Genomic DNA, 18,615 nt, shown 5'->3' with positions numbered 1-18,615 from the left:
ATGTGCTAAGAAATGGACAGCATGAAATGAATGACAATCCTCACCACCCATAACACCAACATCACCCACCCCACCAAAAGAAAAAGACACCAAATTTAGATCATAACCGTATGAAACTCTCTATTATGAATCTCTGCTAATCTAAACCAAGAAAACCAGTTGAGATTTGCATAAAACAAATGCAAATCTCCGAAAAATGCGGAATTTGAATCTTGAAACTTATAAACAACAATGAATGGTTGAAGATTTCTTTCTCTTTTTCATTTCAAAGAATTGCATAAGGAAACAAAACTAATTCGATATCTACAAACCTCGCCTTTTCATTCGTTCTTTTATCTGGTTGAAATCAGGATCTAATTGCAAAAACTGCTGCGGTTCCCCTACTGTCTTTCGCTTCCTAACACCCGTCACCAAATCCTGAACTTCTTCAGCCTCTGAATTCAAAGGAAAGAAAGAGAATTCTTTACTTCCTGAACCCGAGTCAACATCATCGACACAAGTCGACTCTTTTCCATTACTTGAAACAAGACCCAACCTGAGAGACAAGTCACATTCTGCCAATTCGGGTCGAGTTTCTTTCTTTGAACCGTTGTCATCTCTATCAAACGTGAACAATCTTTCAGAACAACCTTTTTGAAAAGAAGGCTGGAAAACCGGGGTGCCAACAATTATATTGTTGGAGTTGTGGTGAGTACTGCAAAATCCCATCTGGGGTACTCGTGGTTGAAAATGGAAACCATGGTATAACGGATAACTCGAAGAAGCTCTATTCTCAAAAGACACCATTTTTCTTGGCAAATTTTCAAATGAGGGGGGATAAAAGGAGGAACCAGAAGGGGTAACCTTAAAATTCGGTCTTAAATCCTTATTAGATTCTGAAAATGTATGTGTCCAATCCATGCCATCGGGTCTCTGAACATTTGGGACGTTAAGATTTCGAGCATTTGTAGCAGTGGGCATGGTTCTAGCTGGTGTGGGACCAGAATCTTGGTTTCTTGGGGTTAGATAGCTTCTGGTATTACTGTTTCTTTGGCTTCTTGATGATCTTACAGGGACACAGCCCAAATTAAGGGCAGCTGAACACCACAGAAATACAAATACCAACTATAAACACAAATTCGACTTCCAAAATAGAATAGAAAAGATTATATACAACAAAACAAAGATTGGTTTAAAAGTTTTCAAGAATGTGAAAATGGTGTTACCTTCAACACAAGGGGGTAAGAGTTCACCAGTTTCCATGCTCTCATCTTTCCTGATTATGGTATCAATGGCATCATTCAAACGATCCCACAATGTTTCTGGGTCTACGTACTCGGCCTAATTGCAATAACAGGATTTAGAAAACTGAATTAAAAAAAAAACATGTTTTTACTACAAAAATGAAGATGGGTACCTCAGAATTGGCTTTGGAGTACATGATTTCTTCGGATTTGAACACAACCAGGGGAAGCTTCTCTTGCCATTCTCTGTTCTTTTTAGTACCAAGGGCATGGTTTTCTTGTACGACCCTGATCAAACACATGGTGTGCATTATTTCAAAAACCCAATAAACACCTAAAGAAATCAAAACTTAAGAGTTTTCTTATTTCCGAACAAAGTTTACCTAAAAATCTGTTGTATGATGGAACCTCTAATTGGTTGATGCCTATCACTGTGCCAAGATCTCTTCACACATTCAAATGGTCTTGGCCCAGGCCTTGGCATCTCGAACAAACAATCAAGAACACAAGAAACAATTGGGGGGAAATCGAGTTATTTTCAAGTGAAAAAACAAAGAAAATCGCTACATGGGTGTTGAAATCGAACTGGGTATCACTCCAAATTGAGTATATACAAAACAAAAACTCAACAATTGCCTTCAAAACTTAAAGAGAGAGAGAAGGAAAGATGCTTCCCCCTTTTTGAACAACTAATGGGTCACCAATAATTGAATTGAGGAACTAAAGAAATCAGAAATGTGATGAAAACCCCACCTGGAGAAACAGAGAGAGAGAAAATGAAAATGAGATGAGATGGGTTTAATGAAGTGGGGGAAGAAGGGGGGTGAGAATGGTCAGGTATATGGAGGGCAAGATCAAAGACCCCTTTTTCATCTGGTTTGTCAATTTAACAAATGCTAATTAATGGAAGAAGGAATCTTTTTTTTTCAAAGGGTTTTCCTTTTTCTTTTCTAATCAAACACTTTGCTTTCTTGAATTAGTTTTTCATAAGATGTAACAAATGGAAGTGGTTCCTCGGCTGATTATGGTACAATCATTATTCCTGCACTCATTCTCTAATAATTTTTCAATTTTTCAATTTTTCTTGCCTACTTTTCAATTTGTGTTTTAGAGATATATATATATATATATATATATATATATATATATATATATATCGGGGTTGGTTCAAATACTAACCAAGATTTTTGTGTTAACTTTGTTAACCAAACTCAACTAATTATATTCCATATTTTCTTTAAGTTCACATATATAACTTATATATTAATGACAAGGGTAATTAAGTAATTTGTCATTTATATAACTACCAAATTATTAATTGGGAGTTACAAATATAAAAATCTCAATAATTGATGATTATGTATTATTGGTATTTTTTATACGTGTTCATGTTTTGTAATTTCGATTTATTCTATCCATAATGATATTGATTTTGTAATTGTTAAAGAATTTTCGATTGTAAAGATTTCGATATCGTCCGAGTAATATGGATAAACCTATTGGAAAACAGATCGACAACAATGAGAATGAAAAAGGTTAAAATCGTCTACGACTACAATCGGAATTCGAATTCATATGTAATAGTTAAAGAATTGTTCACAAGTGTTCATATTGTGTTCATATGTACACTAGCTGCATATCTCAACATTGGCTTGCTTCTGAATGTGTTCATAATGAAAGAACTATTGTTCACAAACTGTTCATATTGTGTTCATATGTACATTAGCTGTATATCTCATTATTGGCTTGCCTGAATGTATTCATAATGAAGAAACAATTGTTCACAAACTGTTCATATTGTATTCATACATGTTTTTTTATTTATTTACTTTCGTGTAGCAACTATTCTTATTATATTCATTTGTGTTCATAAATACTATACAGTCCAAGTTCATATATATGTCAATTTTTGTTCGTATTTGACACAATGGTTCATRTATATATATATATGTATATATATATGTATGTATATATATATATGTATATATATATATATATAAAAGTGTGTGTGTGTGTGTGTTCATATAGTTCTTACATTAACAAATTAAATTAATAAAAATAATGAGATTTTTTGATTTTGTAACTCCTAATTAATGATATGGGAGTTACATAAAAAAGAAAATTACCTAAATACCCTTTTCCCCTTTGTTCACGTATGTTTTTTGAAATTGTAAATTTAAAAATTTAATTTTTTATCATGATTAATCACAACCATTTATTGTAAAAATCAGTGGCCAAAATTGGTTAATAAAGTTAACACAATAATCTTGGTTAACATTTGAACCAACCCCTATATATATATATGTATATATATATATATATGTATATGTATATGTATATATATGTATTATCCCATGTGATAAAGATGTTCTTGCGTTCTCGTAGAATGAAGGTGTTCTCGTTTGAACCTATATATATATATATATATATATATATATTTGAAAAAGAAGGATTATTACAACATTATTATTCTTTTTGGATTGTTATAAAAACGAATGAGGACCACTGAACGAGAAGTACTATAAAATTCTTAGTGTAATTCTAGAAAAAACAATGTTACTATAATAATTTGAACAAAACTAGAGGTAAAATGACAGTTTTACATCATTCAAACTGTTGATTTAGAATTTTTTTTTTAATAACCATATTTGATTTGACATTAAATTACATAAAACATGTTCATTATTCTAATACCAAATGATTTATGGAGTTGTCAAATAGCACATTAGAAACGAGTCAAATTGATATATAATGGGAATGAAAGAAGAAAGCTTGGAAACAATGTTTTATTATGAAATCATCTCAAGTACAAAGAAAGAAGAAAAAGAAAATAGAATATATATTAAGATATACATAAAGACATAACTGGTCCTTGAAGTATGGCAAAATACATAAGAGGCCAAAAATTCTAAATCCCCCAAAAAGAAACCCCTAAACTCAAGACGGGAAAGAATGAGAGAGACTGAAGTTGGAAGAAAGATCACGAAACAGGTCAAGAATGAGCTATAGTGCCGAATAACGAGCGTAGATATATGAGAAGTTCAATGGTACTTGTTTCAATGGTGTGCGTAAAGAGTATGGAGTGATAACAACTATAACAAAAGCCAGTGAAAGAACTATAGTGCTGAATTTTTCAAGCTATGCACGAGATGCTTGTTTGAGACCTCAAAGTGCCTTGCAACAGCCTGCATGCAAAACCCTTTTGGTGAGAAATGCCTTAAGAGAGATCACCATTGTGAAATGTGTTTTTGACATCCATCTATGAATGGCAACATTAGCTAGCAGACTTCATACAGATGTAACCTGAAAACAGGTGTGAACACTCCCTCTGATTTTCGTGTTTATCATTGTTATGATACTCTCTTATCTCAAGATGATCACCCATTAGAAGCTTCTACCAACCCTTGTTATAGGTTGCAAATCAGTTTACAAAATAAAAGGGGTGTTAGAAACCATTTGCCAAGTGGACGAACAAGTAGCAAAATACAAACAGAGTTGTGATAGATTTCCAGTTAGGTTTGATTAAAAATCAATGATATGATTTCTAATCTAGGCTAAGACATCAATGAAATCATAGAAAAATAGAGACGATATACAAGTACCGAAACGTTTGATACCATGTTACAATCAAAATCTAGTTTACACACCAAATGGCCTTTGGTCTAGCGGTATCGTAGCATTTAGTCTCCTAGGAGGTTTAGAGGTTCAAACCTCACCAAAAGTGAAGATGATGTGTGAGTTTATTTGTTACGGTTCAAGCACACAATACGCTGGCAAAGAACCTAATTTTGTTGCAATTTGATGTCATCTTCCATTTTGTTGCATACAACACCCACCACCCGATTTCCTCTCCTTCCTGCGTTTCCGTCTTTGAAATGTTGTCAAGAGTCGAGTTTTGGACAAAAGTCTCGAGAGAAAAGTGAACTGCTTAAATTTCGGCAATATTTTCCTCTGCGTACTTGGTTCATCTATGGGGGTTTTCAATCTTTTCCTGCTGGTTTCAGCACAAGAAATGGAACAGAATCAAGTTCTTGAAATCTTGAAAATGATTCATATAATTCAAGATCACAGTCTATGGCATTTCAATCAACATGATGGGCACTTAATCCTAAAATGAAAAATAAACACCAGTTTATAAAGGGGAACCAAGTCTTTTTATTTTGTTCATATAGTTTTCTTAGGGGTTGTTTACTTGCGGCTTAATTAGGCTTATTCGCATAGCTCATTTGGGTTGTTTACTTACGGCTTATTTGCACAGAACATGACTTAATCGCATAGATAGAAATGGTGTGTTGTCCCCATTCAGCCACAAAAATGWCACCCCTACCCCTTATTTAAAGCACCGCATCCTTCCCATATGAGACACCCCATCTTCGGCCTCTTTATGATTTTTTTGTTTTGATGTTCAAATAATTAATATTGGAGGGTAAATCGGTCTTTTATGTAATTCAGACTGTTGGTTCAAATAAAAAAAGTAAACAACATCACCCACTTATCCAGACAGACAAATTTATCTGGACAGATAAATTTATCCATAATAAAAAATTTGATAAACGGCCCCTTACTCTAGGTTTGTGTGGGACCCACCTCTGTTTCTTGCATCAACTAAGTGGCTGTTTGTTTGAAACTTAAGGAGCTACAGGATGGTTCTTTACAACATACTCCCATTCAAACATCATCACTCAACTAAGGTTGCTTGTTTATTCATCCATACGGGTCGTCAAGTTCTGGACAAAAGTATTCTTGAACCACAACATATCAAAAATGTTAAAAAAAAATTCATGTTTTTGTTTCTATTTCATTCTGTTATTTATGTTTATTTCCATAAATATTGCCGAAATTTAATCTTGTGTAGTTTCCGTTCCCGTTCCCGTTCCCGTTCCCGTTCCCGTTCCCGTTCCCGTTCCCGTTCCCGTTCCCGTTCCCGTTCCCGTCTAAAGTTCGTGGCACATTTTTTATTTCATTGGATCCAACTTCCAACTTTCTGTTTCATCCATCTTAATTTCCTCTCATACTATAGAAATGAAATCTGAATTGAAAATGTTCATAAAAACAAGGCTTAAGAAAGATCAGTCAAAAGTACCTTCCAAATATGAACTAATTAATGAAAGAATCGCCTGCGACAACGAGAAGACCCAAGCTCTTCATACTCAGTCTTGGTGACACACATGGCATCGAAATCCGGACTAGACGCCAACAAGGATCCCCCTCGCCAGACACCCAATATGGGGCTGCAAACACAAAACAAGTTTTTGAAATAAGTTTTCTTTGGTGGGTAACCACTGAAAAGCAGCGACATTTTGCAGAAAAACGGTATTATTACTCTTCTTGGGTTGTTATTTTCACTTGGTACACATCTGGAACAAGAGGGCGTAGCTCATTTTCTCTGCAGCCAAAAAAACCGAATAAAACTTTAGGTCCAATGAACTTGAGGAACGGATTCAAACATGAGGCAGGCGAGGTGAAACTTACAGTCTTTTGGCAAAACCTGGAAATGATGTGCTACCGCCGGTTAGAATGATACTGCACAACAAGTTCCACACAAGACCAGATTTCAGACATGCAAAGAGACAACACATGGAAGCTTTCAATTTCTTTTTTCCTCCTCCGGGTACGTTTGGTATGCTAGACAGGGCGGGCATAAAGTATGTTTCAGGGCCTAATACTAGATAGAATATGATCCTTCTTTCTTTTCTGATTTTGAATGATTCTTGGATAAAAACACATTTTTTGTCCCACTAAAACAGGTGGAACAAAAATTTGGGAGATGACACAAGATTGGTAAATTATGAAACTACCCATGTCAAATTAAAACCCTAAAACCTTCCACATTTCTTTCATCAGCCTACCTCACTCTTGCCTATCCAGACCACTTCCGTTTGTATACCAACCGCCCCTTATGAAACAAGTAGAGGACAAAATTTGGGGAACCCTCATGACATCTTTCATTCTCTTAGATAGGTGAGACCCAGAAAAGGAATATTTTAAATAACCTAATGGACAGCAATTACCACATAAAACAATAGAATGCTACTCTTTGATCAATCAATACTATAACATGCAACACTACCTTTCACCCGCCTACCTCACTGCCTGTCCAGTCCAGTCCACTTCCCTTTGCATACCAAACGCGCCCTTAAAAAAATAGAAGACAGAACTTGGGGGGACCCTCATGACATCTTTCATTCTCGACCCAGAAAACGAATATATTAAATGACCTAATGGATAGCAATTACCATATAAAAGGATAGAATGCTACTCTCTTTGATCAATCAATACTATAACATGCAACACTACCTTTCACCTGCCTACCTCACTCTAGCCCGCCCAGTCCACTCCCATTTGAGTACCAAACGCAGCCATAAAAAACAAGTAGAAGACAAAATTTGGGTGACCCTCAAGGCATCTTTCATTCTCTTAGATGAGTGGGACCCAGAAAATGGATTTATTAAATGACCTAATGAATAGCAATTACTACATAAAAGAATAGAGTGCTATTCTCTTTGATCAATTAATACTATAACATGCAATAGTACCCATCACCCGCCTACCTCGCTCTCACCCATCCAATCCACTCCATTCCTGTTTGTTTACCAAAAACACCCTTAAAAACGGGTAGAAGGCAAAATGTAGGGGACCCTCATGACATCTTTCATTTTCTTAGATAAGTGAGATCCAGAAAATGAATATATTAAATGACCTAATGAATAGCGATTACCACATAAAAGGGTAGAATGCTACTCTCCTTGATCAATTAATACTGTAACATGCAACTACCTTTCATACAGCACAGGATGAAGATGAGGATGGCAAGAATTAACAGCACGGACAATACATTCTGCCAGTCCAGCTTGGTTCATTCCTGCATTCATTCACAATCGCATGATAATTTTTAACTCTAACAACCTGAAGAATCTCTTCCCTGTCCAATAGAACATATCAAAGCAACACACCCAAATCAGCAGGACGGAAGATCATCTCGGGGACAAGAAAGCGCTCATTGCTCAAGCTGAATTCCTGTTTTTCGATACGTAAAAGTGCTATTAAGTGGTATAATCAATATAAAACTGATCTATAGACAAAGTGTAGAAAATATAATACATTTTTCGTAAGATCAACTTTATTCCTTTCTGATGGTTTGCTTTTAACTTCCGTTTGATCTGCTTCATCAGTTCCTGCCAAGTGCGGGAGCTCACCATCCTCAGATAACGTAAGCCATCTTTGGGCTTCAACAGGGTCTTTTACAAATCCTTTTGTATGTGTGATACCATCAGGAAGTACATATGTGCACCTAAAGTAATTATCATTTCCACGTCTCCTGTAAATGAGAACAAAATGAAGATAGCAGGATGAAGATATAGCATAGTATCAATAAGAGAGATTCAGTACTTGGTTCATATACCTTAATGTAAAATCATTTCAATAATACATAGTAATAGGTAAATTGCTTTTACAACCAGATATTCAAGAACTTGCAATCTGACTTTTGAAGTCAAATTTATTGCTTTGAAAGTCAAACTGATATGGGTTATGCTAAACAGAAATTACACCAAATGTTCTCTAATCATAGAAAACGTTATATAAAATGAAATCAAGTTATCAAAAAGTACAGAAAAATGGAAGAACTCCCATTAATTTTGGACTTGAAAATTAATCACTTTGACCTCAAAAGTGAGATAGTTTATCTTTATTTGGGAAGTACTATAAAAATGTAGAATGTCAAGAACAATGTTATTGCATAGAAAAACAACCCAGCTGCATCTTGTGTCACAAATGATCTACCAAATTATCCCAAATCAACCAACAATGAATCAAAGTGAATAAACGCTGATTACATTGTTGCAGAAACTCACAAAGAATGAACTTCTTACCTAGCGATCTGCAAATCTCGAGCAACGTCGGTTGAAACAAAGCATAATTTCTCCTTGACATCATCCATCAAGAAAGTTTCATCCATCACATTGATAGACCGATAACTTACCAATTCCTTCAAGTAATTCGTCAACGCCTTCCCGCCCAAATCCATCCTCTTAACGCCATAATTCACCGTGAAATTCTGAAAAACCGGCGCCGCGTGAGTGAAACTAAACCCTACGTCCACCACAAGGCTACATTGCGCCTTCGACACAACGTCGTAAGGGCGTCTACTAGCCTCATACAAATGAACCAGAGACGGTGAATCCGAGACGAACAATGATTTAAAATTGAACTCCTCGAACACTATTTCGTCGGTGGCGCGTTGGATTGAAGGGAGGTTGAATAAGGGTTCGGTGAGGAGGAGTGAGGAGGAGGAAGGCGTAATATGGAGGAGAGAAGAGAAGATGTGCGACCAGATGGTAGATTGAAGCTCTTGGTTGATGAGGTAACCGCGGTCGAAGGGACGGCGGAGTACGGCGGAGGTTAGGTCTTCCGTTGGAGACAGAAGTTGGTCCGCTAGTAGAAATTTCTTGGAAGAAAGCGGACGAGCAGTGCAGTTTGGAACCACGGCCGTCGGATCACGTTCGCCGCCGATACCTGCCTTGATCAGGCCGCCGCCGTTGTCGAGAACCACCACCACGTTCGACGCCATTGTTTTACGCCACCGGTTTCAAAGTGAAGCTGTGGAGCGGCAGCACCGTCTATGAAGCTGCGCACGTGTTTTTCACGTGAAAACAGACGGCATATGTTTTCACTACAAAAGCCTTGACCTCGATTTTATGGATATTTACATAATTGCCACTCAAATTAAATCTTCATCATTCAAATAAAATTCCCAGTAGACATTCGACGCCATTGGAGAGACCCTTTCTTCTCTTCCTCTGTCTTCCCCCTTTCTGTTCATTTTCATTTCCAATTATGATCACGCTAAATTAGGGTTCTTAATCTGAATTCGGTGATTGATTCTTAGAGACATAAGGTATTGTATTCTGCATCAGAAACAAACAGGCGCTTCTAGATCTGCTATAATCCTTCGATCGATTCGTCACGCATTTAGTCAGATCAGGTAATTCAGAAAATTCTCTACTATGTTTGAAGTGTCATTATGGTTACTAGTATCAATCTTAATTAAACAACTGAGAAATTTCCACCTGAATCAAGTAATCCACTTTGAAAAAAATTCCAACTGTAATTGCATAATTTGTATGTTCGTCGTTCTACTTCGATTACTAATTAGTTCTGTTATCTGTTGTAAGTTCATGAACTTTTTTAGACGATATGGTTTGTGATTGTTGTTGTGTGTGACTGAATTTGAGGATTCTGTATTTGTTTATGCTTCTCCTTTATGTTCTGTTTTTCCTTATGAAGAACTGAACCTGTTCCGTATTGCCTTATAGTTGAACATGCTTGTTATCATTTAGATATCTAGCATGAAGCTTTTGGTGCTCTTTAAGGAAAAGCAATTTTGGTGATCATTTTGCTTTTATGCAAGATGATGCTTTGTTTATGGCAAACAAGGAACTATAATGGTTAAAAAAGTTGATCACTCTGTGTCTTAAATGATGATCATTTTCATGCTCATACAATATCCCATGATCCTCCGTGCTCTACGGGTTTCCCTTGTCATTTTGATTCTCTTATTTACATTTTTTAGATCAAGAATCCCGATAGGTATACTCTGTGATTGTCATTCTGAGCCCTTTCTGGTTGCTTATAGTACATACGAAATGGAGTTGTCAAACAACATTACTACAACCTTCATGAATTACATGAAAAATGCGTCTGATTGGGTGACATTTGCATATGATGCCCCTTTTGCTCGAGCTGTTTTGTTTGGAGTTCCCATTGGAGGTACGGCTTTTCAAATCATGGAACATCTTAACAGAGTTCTTTATTAATCAATCCTGATATACTTTTGATACATAGATCGACTTTTTCTTTTCTTTATACCATAGGTCATCTGTTTGTGGAAGGTCTACTCCTGGTAGTTATTCTCTTCTTACTGTCTCAAAAGAGTTATAAGCCACCTAAGCGCCCTTTAACAAATAAGGTTCAAGTTCATTTTCTAAGTTGATGTCTCATTTGATGATTTCTTAATCTAACTTGCAGTTATATTTTGTTGGAGAAATCTGATAAATGTGTTAGTCTGATGTTTGTAGGAAATAGACGAGCTATGTGATGAATGGGTACCGGAGTCTCTTATCCCACCTATAAAGGAAGAGATGGAAAAGGAAGCTCCAGTATTGGAGAGGTATGCATGCATATGCATAGATCAACATGCTTACATACATACATACATACATACATACATACATACATACATACTGATATGGATTTTCTCTACTGGCATTCTCCATTGGCTGCAAGAGTCCAAAATATTTACTTCCACCTTTTTAAAACAGGCTATATACTTTTACTTTCGTTGTCAAGACTCAAGACCATATACTGCTTTTCATTTAAGCAGATGGAGTTGTCTTTTATCCAGTCTCGCGATTTCAGATACCAAGCTTGTTGATGGCAAAGTATGAATGTTCTTATAGTGTTTCCCCCTACAAATCTTTTGGAAATTGCCTAATCATGACTAGCTCATTCAGTATGCTGAAATTTGTTTATACCAGCAAGATTCAGATTTGCATTCTTTCATATATCATGCATATGTGGTCATAACAGTTGCATTACATCCAGTGCTGCAGGACCACATACAACAATTAATGGCATAGACGTGGTGAATTTTGCTTCAGCGAATTACCTAGGATTGATGGGACATGAGAAGTTACTTGTGAGAAAAACCACCCTCATACTTTATTTGCTCGTCGCTTTACTATAGTGGTTTCATTTATGCAAATTCAGTATTGCAGGAATCATGCATCTCTGCTCTGGAGAAATATGGTGTTGGTTCTTGTGGCCCTCGTGGATTTTATGGAACAATTGGTACAAATAGCTACTTATGATGCAAATAGCTAAATGGTAATGAACATTTAGATAATCACTACTGACACTCTTTTGATTTTATTTTTGCCTATTTAGATGTTCACCTCGACTGTGAAGCCAGAATAGCACGGTTTCTGGGAACTCCTGATTCCATACTCTATTCGTATGGACTTTCGACTATGTTCAGTGCAATTCCAGCATTTTGCAAGAAAGGAGATATTGTTATTGTGTGAGTATAAATATATAGTCTCTATATGACATACTGCTGTTTACTCAATTGCACTACTTTTGTTCTGAAACTAGTTATAAGTTTTGACTTTTGGGTCAAACAGGTCATTTCATGTCAAAAGTTTGGAAATCACAAATATCTATGCCAAAGCTTTATTTATAATAACTTGTCTGTTTCAGAGATGAAGGTGTTCACTGGGGCATACAGAATGGATTATATCTGTCAAGAAGTACGATTGTATACTTTAAGCACAACAACATGGAGTCTCTGCGAAGTACCCTAGAAAAAGTCACTCAAGACAACAAGCGAGCTAAGAAGTTGAGACGCTACATCGTGGTTGAATCTGTGTACCAGGTATTTCTAATCAAGTGTGCTTTATTCTCATTTGATTGAGAATTGGAATTCATATATTGACATTTACCCCCTCTTCTAAGGGTAAAAATGATAGATTATAAGAAAACTAAATACGCAAATACCGGCAACCCCAACATTAAAAACCTAAAATAGTTTCTTACTTTTATGTTTGATCATTTATTTTAGGCACCAAGGAGCATGCAACTATTTTCTTATTTTTGCTTTTCTTTTTATTTGAGGGAGAGAATTAATTTGATGTTTAACATAAGTTTTGCTGAAATGTTCAGAATTCTGGTCAAATTGCTCCACTGGATGAGATAATCAGACTGAAGGAGAAGTACCGGTTTCGTGTTCTTTTAGATGAAAGCAACTCTTTTGGTGTTCTTGGCAAATCTGGTAGAGGTCTAACTGAACACTACAACGTTCCTGTATGTTTCATCTCTCTCTCTTCAAGTCCTTTTCGATGCTCAATATTTTGTTATATGCTTTGATGCTTATGTGACTGTTATAGATCGATAAGGTAGATATAGTAACTGCTGCTATGGGACATGCATTGGCCTCAGAAGGTGGATTTTGCACTGGAAGTAATAGAGTTGTCGATCACCAAGTAAGCATATCTGATCCAGAACTACTAAAAGTAGACATTTGACTGTTAATAGACAAATAAACTGCATTCAACTCTAAGATTGGCAATACTATAAATAGCAAATTTTTGCTGTTCTATAAAAGGGCTATTTAGCTCAATGATCATCTTCAGAAGCTCGTTTTTCAAAAATGACCCTCCAGTATATTTCTAAGTTTTTTCGAGGCAGGCTGATTTACATCAGAGGCGGGCTGTTCATTTCTAACACCACGGACAGGTCAGTTGAAGGTCATTGAGTTAAAAGAAAATATATAGAAGGTCATGTTCCTAATTGAAAGCTCATTCACCAAAGAACCCTAACAAGTCCTTATCCATTAATTTACGGAAAGTATTTGTTTATATGCCAAATATTTAAAATCCCAATAACGGAATCACCCTGATGAACGATTCAACGGCATTTATTTGTAAACGATGATGATCTGAAATCTTTCCAGAAAGATATTCTAGTTTTTGTGGGTCAAAGGGAGTACAGCTTACTTTTTCAGGGTTCATGGTTCTAAAACTCATCAACTGTCTTTTATGTTGATGTAGCGCCTCAGCAGCTCTGGTTATGTCTTCTCAGCATCTCTGCCACCATACTTGGCAAGTGCTGCAATTACCGCCATTGATGTCATAGAGGAAAACCCTCAACTTTTAACAAAGTTAAGGGATAATGTCAAAACATTATGTACAGGTTTGTGTCTCCATTGCTATGATTTATTACTCTATCTTCGAACCAGATTTGATGATTCAGAGCCGTCTGGTTTTACATTGTTCACTATAACTTATAATACAATATGACTTTGGTTCTTATCTAATGTTTTTATATTTTGCAGGATTGTTGGGAATACAGGGCCTTGAAATTGCAAGCGATATACTGTCACCTATTGTGTTCCTTATACTAAAGAAATCCACAGGATCCTTGAAGAATGATCTTCAGTTGCTTCAAGATATTGCTGATCGTGTAAGTCTAAATTTACTGATTGATAGTATAAAAGTCTTGCCAGGATGCAGATTAGTTGTACTGTACAACCCATGTGATAAAAGGAAGCTGCTGATGGAAGTTGCAACATGAAATATTACTTGTTATATGATATTATGATGTGTTTTAGTTAACTCAGAAGCTGAAGGTATTGCAGGTACTGAAAGAACATTCGGTTTTCGTGGCACCTTCTAAAAGATCGACTCTTGACAAATGCAATCTGCCTGTTGGGATCAGATTGTTTGTTTCAGCTGCTCACACAGAATCTGATCTGCAAGAAGCTTATGAATCGCTGAAGAGCGTTGCAGCCTCAATATTGACAGGTCAAAACTGAATACCAAATTTCTGAAAGAAAATGATGAAAAGTAGATTTAAATGGTCTTTTTAAAGCTTCAACTTATGTGATAGTTTATTGTACCATTCTTGATATATCTAATAGATTTTCTTTTTATGGTCTTGCTATCCTACAGATTGAGGTAACTTTCCTATTGAATCAAACATAATAGAACTGATGGGATCTTAAAAAAACAATGACCAAAAACTCTAATAAATCATAATGCTATGTTTATGTTAGAAACCGGCCAAAATGATGCCGCTTAAATTTTATTTAGGGAATCAAATATCTTTTTACACAACTCAAAGATGTAAAACGAGTTGAAAAATAGTTTTTTTTAGAAAATTCCTCTGTAGAATCGAGCATCAAAACATAATATGAAGAAAAATTGATCAATAATGTGCATAGTTGTACCCTGCTTGTTGTCCCATGCCATTGTAAGTAGCAACACCAGCATTGATCTTTCCCATCGTAGTATTGCTTCCATTTCCATATTGTTGCCATGCTTGTTGTCCCTGTGCAAGAAAACTCTGTTTCTTCTCCAGGTCAGCAAGCTGCACGTATGGCGGAGGTGGGACCATGAGCGATGCTGCAAAAGGATCTTGTGGGTCCACTGGCTGTACGGTTTCGTTAGGTGCAGGCAATGCTAACACAGGTGTTGCACTTCTCCCCAATCCATATGTCACCATGCTACTGGTACTTCCTTCACCGACCTGATTATAACTCACTCCCCCTTGCTCATATATGCCATTCAGCATTACAGGATCAAGGCCACCCGCAATGTTAGCCTTCTGTTTCGGTAGGTTACTAGCGGATTCCACCAACGCCAGTTCCCAATCGGCTTTTCCACTCTCGGCCACCGGTGTCTGCCATGCAGACGTCTTTTCATTCTCTCCGTTCGAAAAAACCTCCCATGACCCTTTACCCTCTGCACTCGGTGGTCCAGATAACAAGACAAGCGCCAATGTATTCCGATGATCATCAGCTGGCACCGTATCATCCTTCAAATTCAATAGGTCTCCAATTGCTTGGCCCCCAGATGGTGGTGTGTTGCCATTCATATTCGGTGATGAACCTTCTTCCTTGTTTTTCTTGAGCTTATTTTTCTTTTCTCTTAGAAATCTCTCTAGTGTTCCCAAAACCTTATCAGTAATCTTTTGCACCTCTGGGAACTCTGCGGCTCTAGCGACTCCCAACTCCTTTGACCATGAGTAAAAATCCACAAGCTCATCGATCGTTTTAGCTGCATTAACGTATTCATCGAAAGTCTTGACACTGTTAGCATACTCCATTTCTGGAAACCTATCAAGCAAAACTCCCAGTGCCTCACATATATCAGCATAAATACGAAAACTTTCATTCAAAACAAGGTACAGTGCAACAAGCACCATTCTGCTACTTTTTGCACTTCCGGCAGGTCTACAACATAAGACACGATCAATAAGCCGAAGCAGCTTATTCAATCTTTCCAAAACCCTATCCGGCTTCATCTCCCTAACTGGAGTTGCCACTTTTATGTCTTTTCTATCCCCTCGTACTATTGATTCGTATAAATCACCATAAGATTTTGACTTATGACTAATTCCGTAACCGGGTTCCTCTCTAAAGTCCCCATACCTGTCATTAACAGCACTTAGTTTTCGTTCGAATGCTATGAATTCAAGCTTCTGGTCAAGATACATGGCGTAATTTTTCACAAACCCTGAATGATCCCAGTAATTGGAAAGAGCCTCAACACGGAAATCTGACATATTCAAAACCCTGGTCCCTTTTCGGCTGGCACACATCATCTCTTGACCAAACACCGGATCCCCATCAACTAACAATCTGTGTACAAGCATTAAGGCCTTTAATGCAACAACCCAATCATGGGTTTTGCTCAATCGCTTTGAAATATTGTAAACACATGCACTCACATATCCTCTAGATTGAGATATAAGGTGAAGGATCTCCCTTATATACTTATCTTCAGCAGGCTCAATATCATGGCCTGTTGCTTTTACAATGAGCACCTCAAGATCAGGTGCTACATTGCCTGCCACTTTGGCTATACTAATACTAGTTTGGTCTTTAACCACCCCAATCGCTTTCCTAATAGTGCTTGAAGACATCGAAACAAACCACCTGTTACCTGCTTGTCCTTCTGATCTCTAAACCTCAAATCTGCACAAACATCATCGTATCGTTAATTAATACATATCCCTTCTATAATTCAAGGATGCGAGCTAATACTGCTTAGGTACAACTTATTGTAACATTATAAAACCTCCATATCCCAATCTCTCCTTCATTCAAAAATCGAAATATTCCTTCACCATCGGATAAAACCATAAAATGTAAATCACGCTGTATCACGCACAGCTAGTTAAGACGAAACTAATACGCGTTCCCTGTGTGAGAGTTGGGGTGAAAAGTGTGTGTTCGTTGCATTTCATTTTCCATAACCTTGGGGTTATAAATTAGTATAATGTTGCTAGGTTTTCAGATACAGGTAAATTGATCCAATTCTAACTTTTGCTCCCAAAACCTAATTGAATCATCGGTCTATATGATTGACATAACTCACGACTAAATGACTCGATTTATAGCATCTAGAGTGTAACACAGTCACCAAAATTCTATTGAAGGTCCTGTAAACAAATTGAAGTCCAGATTCCAGTTGATCACAAAGTCCATATGCATCTCTTCATTTTGGGATGGAGAATATTGAAACACATGGATTACGTTTACATAGATAACGGAATATCGATTAACGGCATCGTAACTCGTATGTATCAACCAAAAAAAACACACACATACACACGAAACAATTAAGAAAGCCTAAATTACATGCCGTCTCACAGAAATTCAACGTCGAAACTGTGATTTAGGTTCCGGATTACGACCCTACATTTTGATTGGAGCTACAGGTATGATCACTTCCACAATGATTCGCAAATTGCGATCTAAAACGATCAAACAGATACAGAAACACTGAAGCATTGAGAGAGAGAGAGATGGATGATAAACATACCGATTATTCTGAGAGAATTTGATGCTCGATTAACAATGGAGGAAGAAGAAGCTCCGATCTAGGAGAAAAGTGAACGCTTTACAAAACCAAAAATGGCGTATGTATGGCAACTTTATGCATAAGTGGCGGTGACAAGTGTTCCTTTTCTTAACCATCTTAAATTATTGCAGTTCACCCCCTAAACTATTCTTGAATTTCTTAATACCCCCCTGCGTATTTGACTTTTTCAAATCCAAACCGTTATTTTCTATTACTAAAATTTGAGTGGTTTCTAATTTCTTTTTTTTCCTTGATATTTTAATATTTGAAAGGGAACATGCAAAAACCAGAAAATATGAGTGTTTCGATTTTGTTTAAAAAAATAAATTAATTTCTTTTTTTAAAGTTTTATTTTAAAAATGTGTTGCATATTTGTTCATATAATTAAGAAAATGTACCATTTGTTATGTAATTAAAAGAACTTTTTTAATTTGATGAATAATAAAAACGTATTAAAATTTTGTAAAAGAATTATTAATTGTTCTTTGTTTGTGATGTATTTTATATATATATACATATATACATTATATTATAAAGCATTTGACAAAAACTCTTAAAAATCATTTTTATACATGAAGTACTGTTTATTGATGCATATTACTTAAAATCCAAGATTACAAGCAAATTATTTATAAGTACAACTTATTAAAACTTCATGTTTGAATTCGTGTAACTAACTGTGGATAAATATAGTCAAATACATGATAAACATCTCATTTTAAAGTATAATTAGAATAATTATCAAGTTTTAACAAACTAATTAATTATTATCTTTATAAGAAAATTATCTATAATATTATAAAGCATTTGACAAAAACTCTTAAAAATTATTTTTTTATACATGAAATATTGTTTATTGATGCATATTACTTAAAATTTAATATTACAAGTAAATTATTAATAAGTACAACTTATTAAAACTATATGTTTGAATTCGTGTAACTAACTACGGATAAACATCTTATTTTAAA

General features: G+C 36.0%; 4 protein-coding genes across 8 annotated transcripts; 1 reads left to right on the top strand and 3 right to left on the bottom strand.

The window, feature by feature from the left end:
- Positions 1 to 241: 241 nt before the first annotated feature.
- Positions 242 to 2,016, bottom strand: LOC112517047. Its single transcript, XM_025124351.1, has 4 exons — positions 1,607 to 2,016; positions 1,397 to 1,511; positions 1,206 to 1,320; positions 242 to 1,076 (listed from the first exon to the last, which is right to left on the bottom strand). The coding sequence occupies exons 1-4, from the start codon at positions 1,705 to 1,707 to the stop codon at positions 304 to 306; spliced, it is 1,104 nt and encodes a 367-aa protein (XP_024980119.1). The 5' UTR covers positions 1,708 to 2,016; the 3' UTR covers positions 242 to 303.
- Positions 2,017 to 4,791: 2,775 nt separating this feature from the next.
- LOC112516922 (actin-related protein 6) lies at positions 4,792 to 9,803 on the bottom strand. Of its 2 annotated transcripts, none has more exons than XM_025124176.1 (8): positions 9,095 to 9,803; positions 8,325 to 8,541; positions 8,177 to 8,240; positions 8,001 to 8,085; positions 6,696 to 6,746; positions 6,547 to 6,609; positions 6,307 to 6,454; positions 4,792 to 5,217 (listed from the first exon to the last, which is right to left on the bottom strand). In XM_025124176.1, exons 1-7 carry the CDS (start codon positions 9,790 to 9,792, stop codon positions 6,325 to 6,327), a joined length of 1,308 nt encoding a protein of 435 aa, XP_024979944.1. In that variant the 5' UTR covers positions 9,793 to 9,803; the 3' UTR covers positions 4,792 to 5,217; positions 6,307 to 6,324. The 2 variants fall into 2 exon arrangements, with proteins under 2 accessions (XP_024979944.1, XP_024979943.1); XM_025124175.1 differs by having other exon boundaries at positions 4,792 to 5,214.
- A 189-nt stretch (positions 9,804 to 9,992) lies between these two features.
- Positions 9,993 to 14,709, top strand: LOC112517129 (long chain base biosynthesis protein 1-like). 4 transcript variants are annotated; one of them, XM_025124463.1, is made up of 13 exons: positions 9,993 to 10,206; positions 10,858 to 10,991; positions 11,096 to 11,190; positions 11,300 to 11,391; positions 11,826 to 11,919; positions 11,999 to 12,071; positions 12,168 to 12,300; positions 12,480 to 12,654; positions 12,942 to 13,082; positions 13,166 to 13,261; positions 13,829 to 13,970; positions 14,113 to 14,240; positions 14,416 to 14,709. In XM_025124463.1, exons 2-13 carry the CDS (start codon positions 10,868 to 10,870, stop codon positions 14,590 to 14,592), a joined length of 1,470 nt encoding a protein of 489 aa, XP_024980231.1. In that variant the 5' UTR covers positions 9,993 to 10,206; positions 10,858 to 10,867; the 3' UTR covers positions 14,593 to 14,709. The 4 variants fall into 4 exon arrangements, with proteins under 4 accessions (XP_024980231.1, XP_024980232.1, XP_024980233.1 ...); XM_025124464.1 differs by having other exon boundaries at positions 10,013 to 10,206; positions 11,286 to 11,391; XM_025124465.1 differs by lacking the exons at positions 10,858 to 10,991; positions 11,096 to 11,190 and having other exon boundaries at positions 10,013 to 10,206.
- Positions 14,710 to 14,844: 135 nt separating this feature from the next.
- On the bottom strand, positions 14,845 to 17,685 carry LOC112517071 (probable clathrin assembly protein At4g32285). The gene is made up of 2 exons (XM_025124386.1): positions 17,606 to 17,685; positions 14,845 to 16,755 (listed from the first exon to the last, which is right to left on the bottom strand). Exon 2 carries the CDS (start codon positions 16,701 to 16,703, stop codon positions 14,985 to 14,987), a length of 1,719 nt encoding a protein of 572 aa, XP_024980154.1. The 5' UTR covers positions 16,704 to 16,755; positions 17,606 to 17,685; the 3' UTR covers positions 14,845 to 14,984.
- Positions 17,686 to 18,615: the final 930 nt, after the last annotated feature.

Source organism: Cynara cardunculus (genome assembly GCF_001531365.2).
Source record: "Cynara cardunculus var. scolymus isolate 2C chromosome LG 8, CcrdV1, whole genome shotgun sequence".
Taxonomy (NCBI): domain Eukaryota; kingdom Viridiplantae; phylum Streptophyta; class Magnoliopsida; order Asterales; family Asteraceae; genus Cynara; species Cynara cardunculus.
Note: the sequence above shows the minus strand (reverse complement) of the source record. Positions and strands in the feature narration are given on the sequence as shown.

Excerpts from the sequence above, each read along its gene's own strand:
- LOC112516922 (XM_025124176.1), bottom strand. The coding sequence starts at position 9,792 with ATGGCGTCGAACGTGGTGGTGGTTCTCGACAACGGCGGCGGCCTGATC. Across the intron at positions 6,747-8,000 it reads CATCCTGTGCTGTATGAAAG|TATCATTCTAACCGGCGGTA; the intron begins GTAGTTGCATGT and ends CTTGTTGTGCAG. Across the intron at positions 6,610-6,695 it reads CCAGGTTTTGCCAAAAGACT|AGAAAATGAGCTACGCCCTC; the intron begins GTAAGTTTCACC and ends TTTTGGCTGCAG.
- LOC112517129 (XM_025124463.1), top strand. The coding sequence starts at position 10,868 with ATGGAGTTGTCAAACAACATTACTACAACCTTCATGAATTACATGAAA. Across the intron at positions 13,083-13,165 it reads CTGAACACTACAACGTTCCT|ATCGATAAGGTAGATATAGT; the intron begins GTATGTTTCATC and ends TGACTGTTATAG. Across the intron at positions 13,971-14,112 it reads TGTCAAAACATTATGTACAG|GATTGTTGGGAATACAGGGC; the intron begins GTTTGTGTCTCC and ends TATATTTTGCAG.
- LOC112517071 (XM_025124386.1), bottom strand. The coding sequence starts at position 16,703 with ATGTCTTCAAGCACTATTAGGAAAGCGATTGGGGTGGTTAAAGACCAA.
- LOC112517047 (XM_025124351.1), bottom strand. The coding sequence starts at position 1,707 with ATGCCAAGGCCTGGGCCAAGACCATTTGAATGTGTGAAGAGATCTTGG. Across the intron at positions 1,512-1,606 it reads ATCATACAACAGATTTTTAG|GGTCGTACAAGAAAACCATG; the intron begins GTAAACTTTGTT and ends GTGTTTGATCAG. Across the intron at positions 1,321-1,396 it reads ACTCCAAAGCCAATTCTGAG|GCCGAGTACGTAGACCCAGA; the intron begins GTACCCATCTTC and ends TATTGCAATTAG.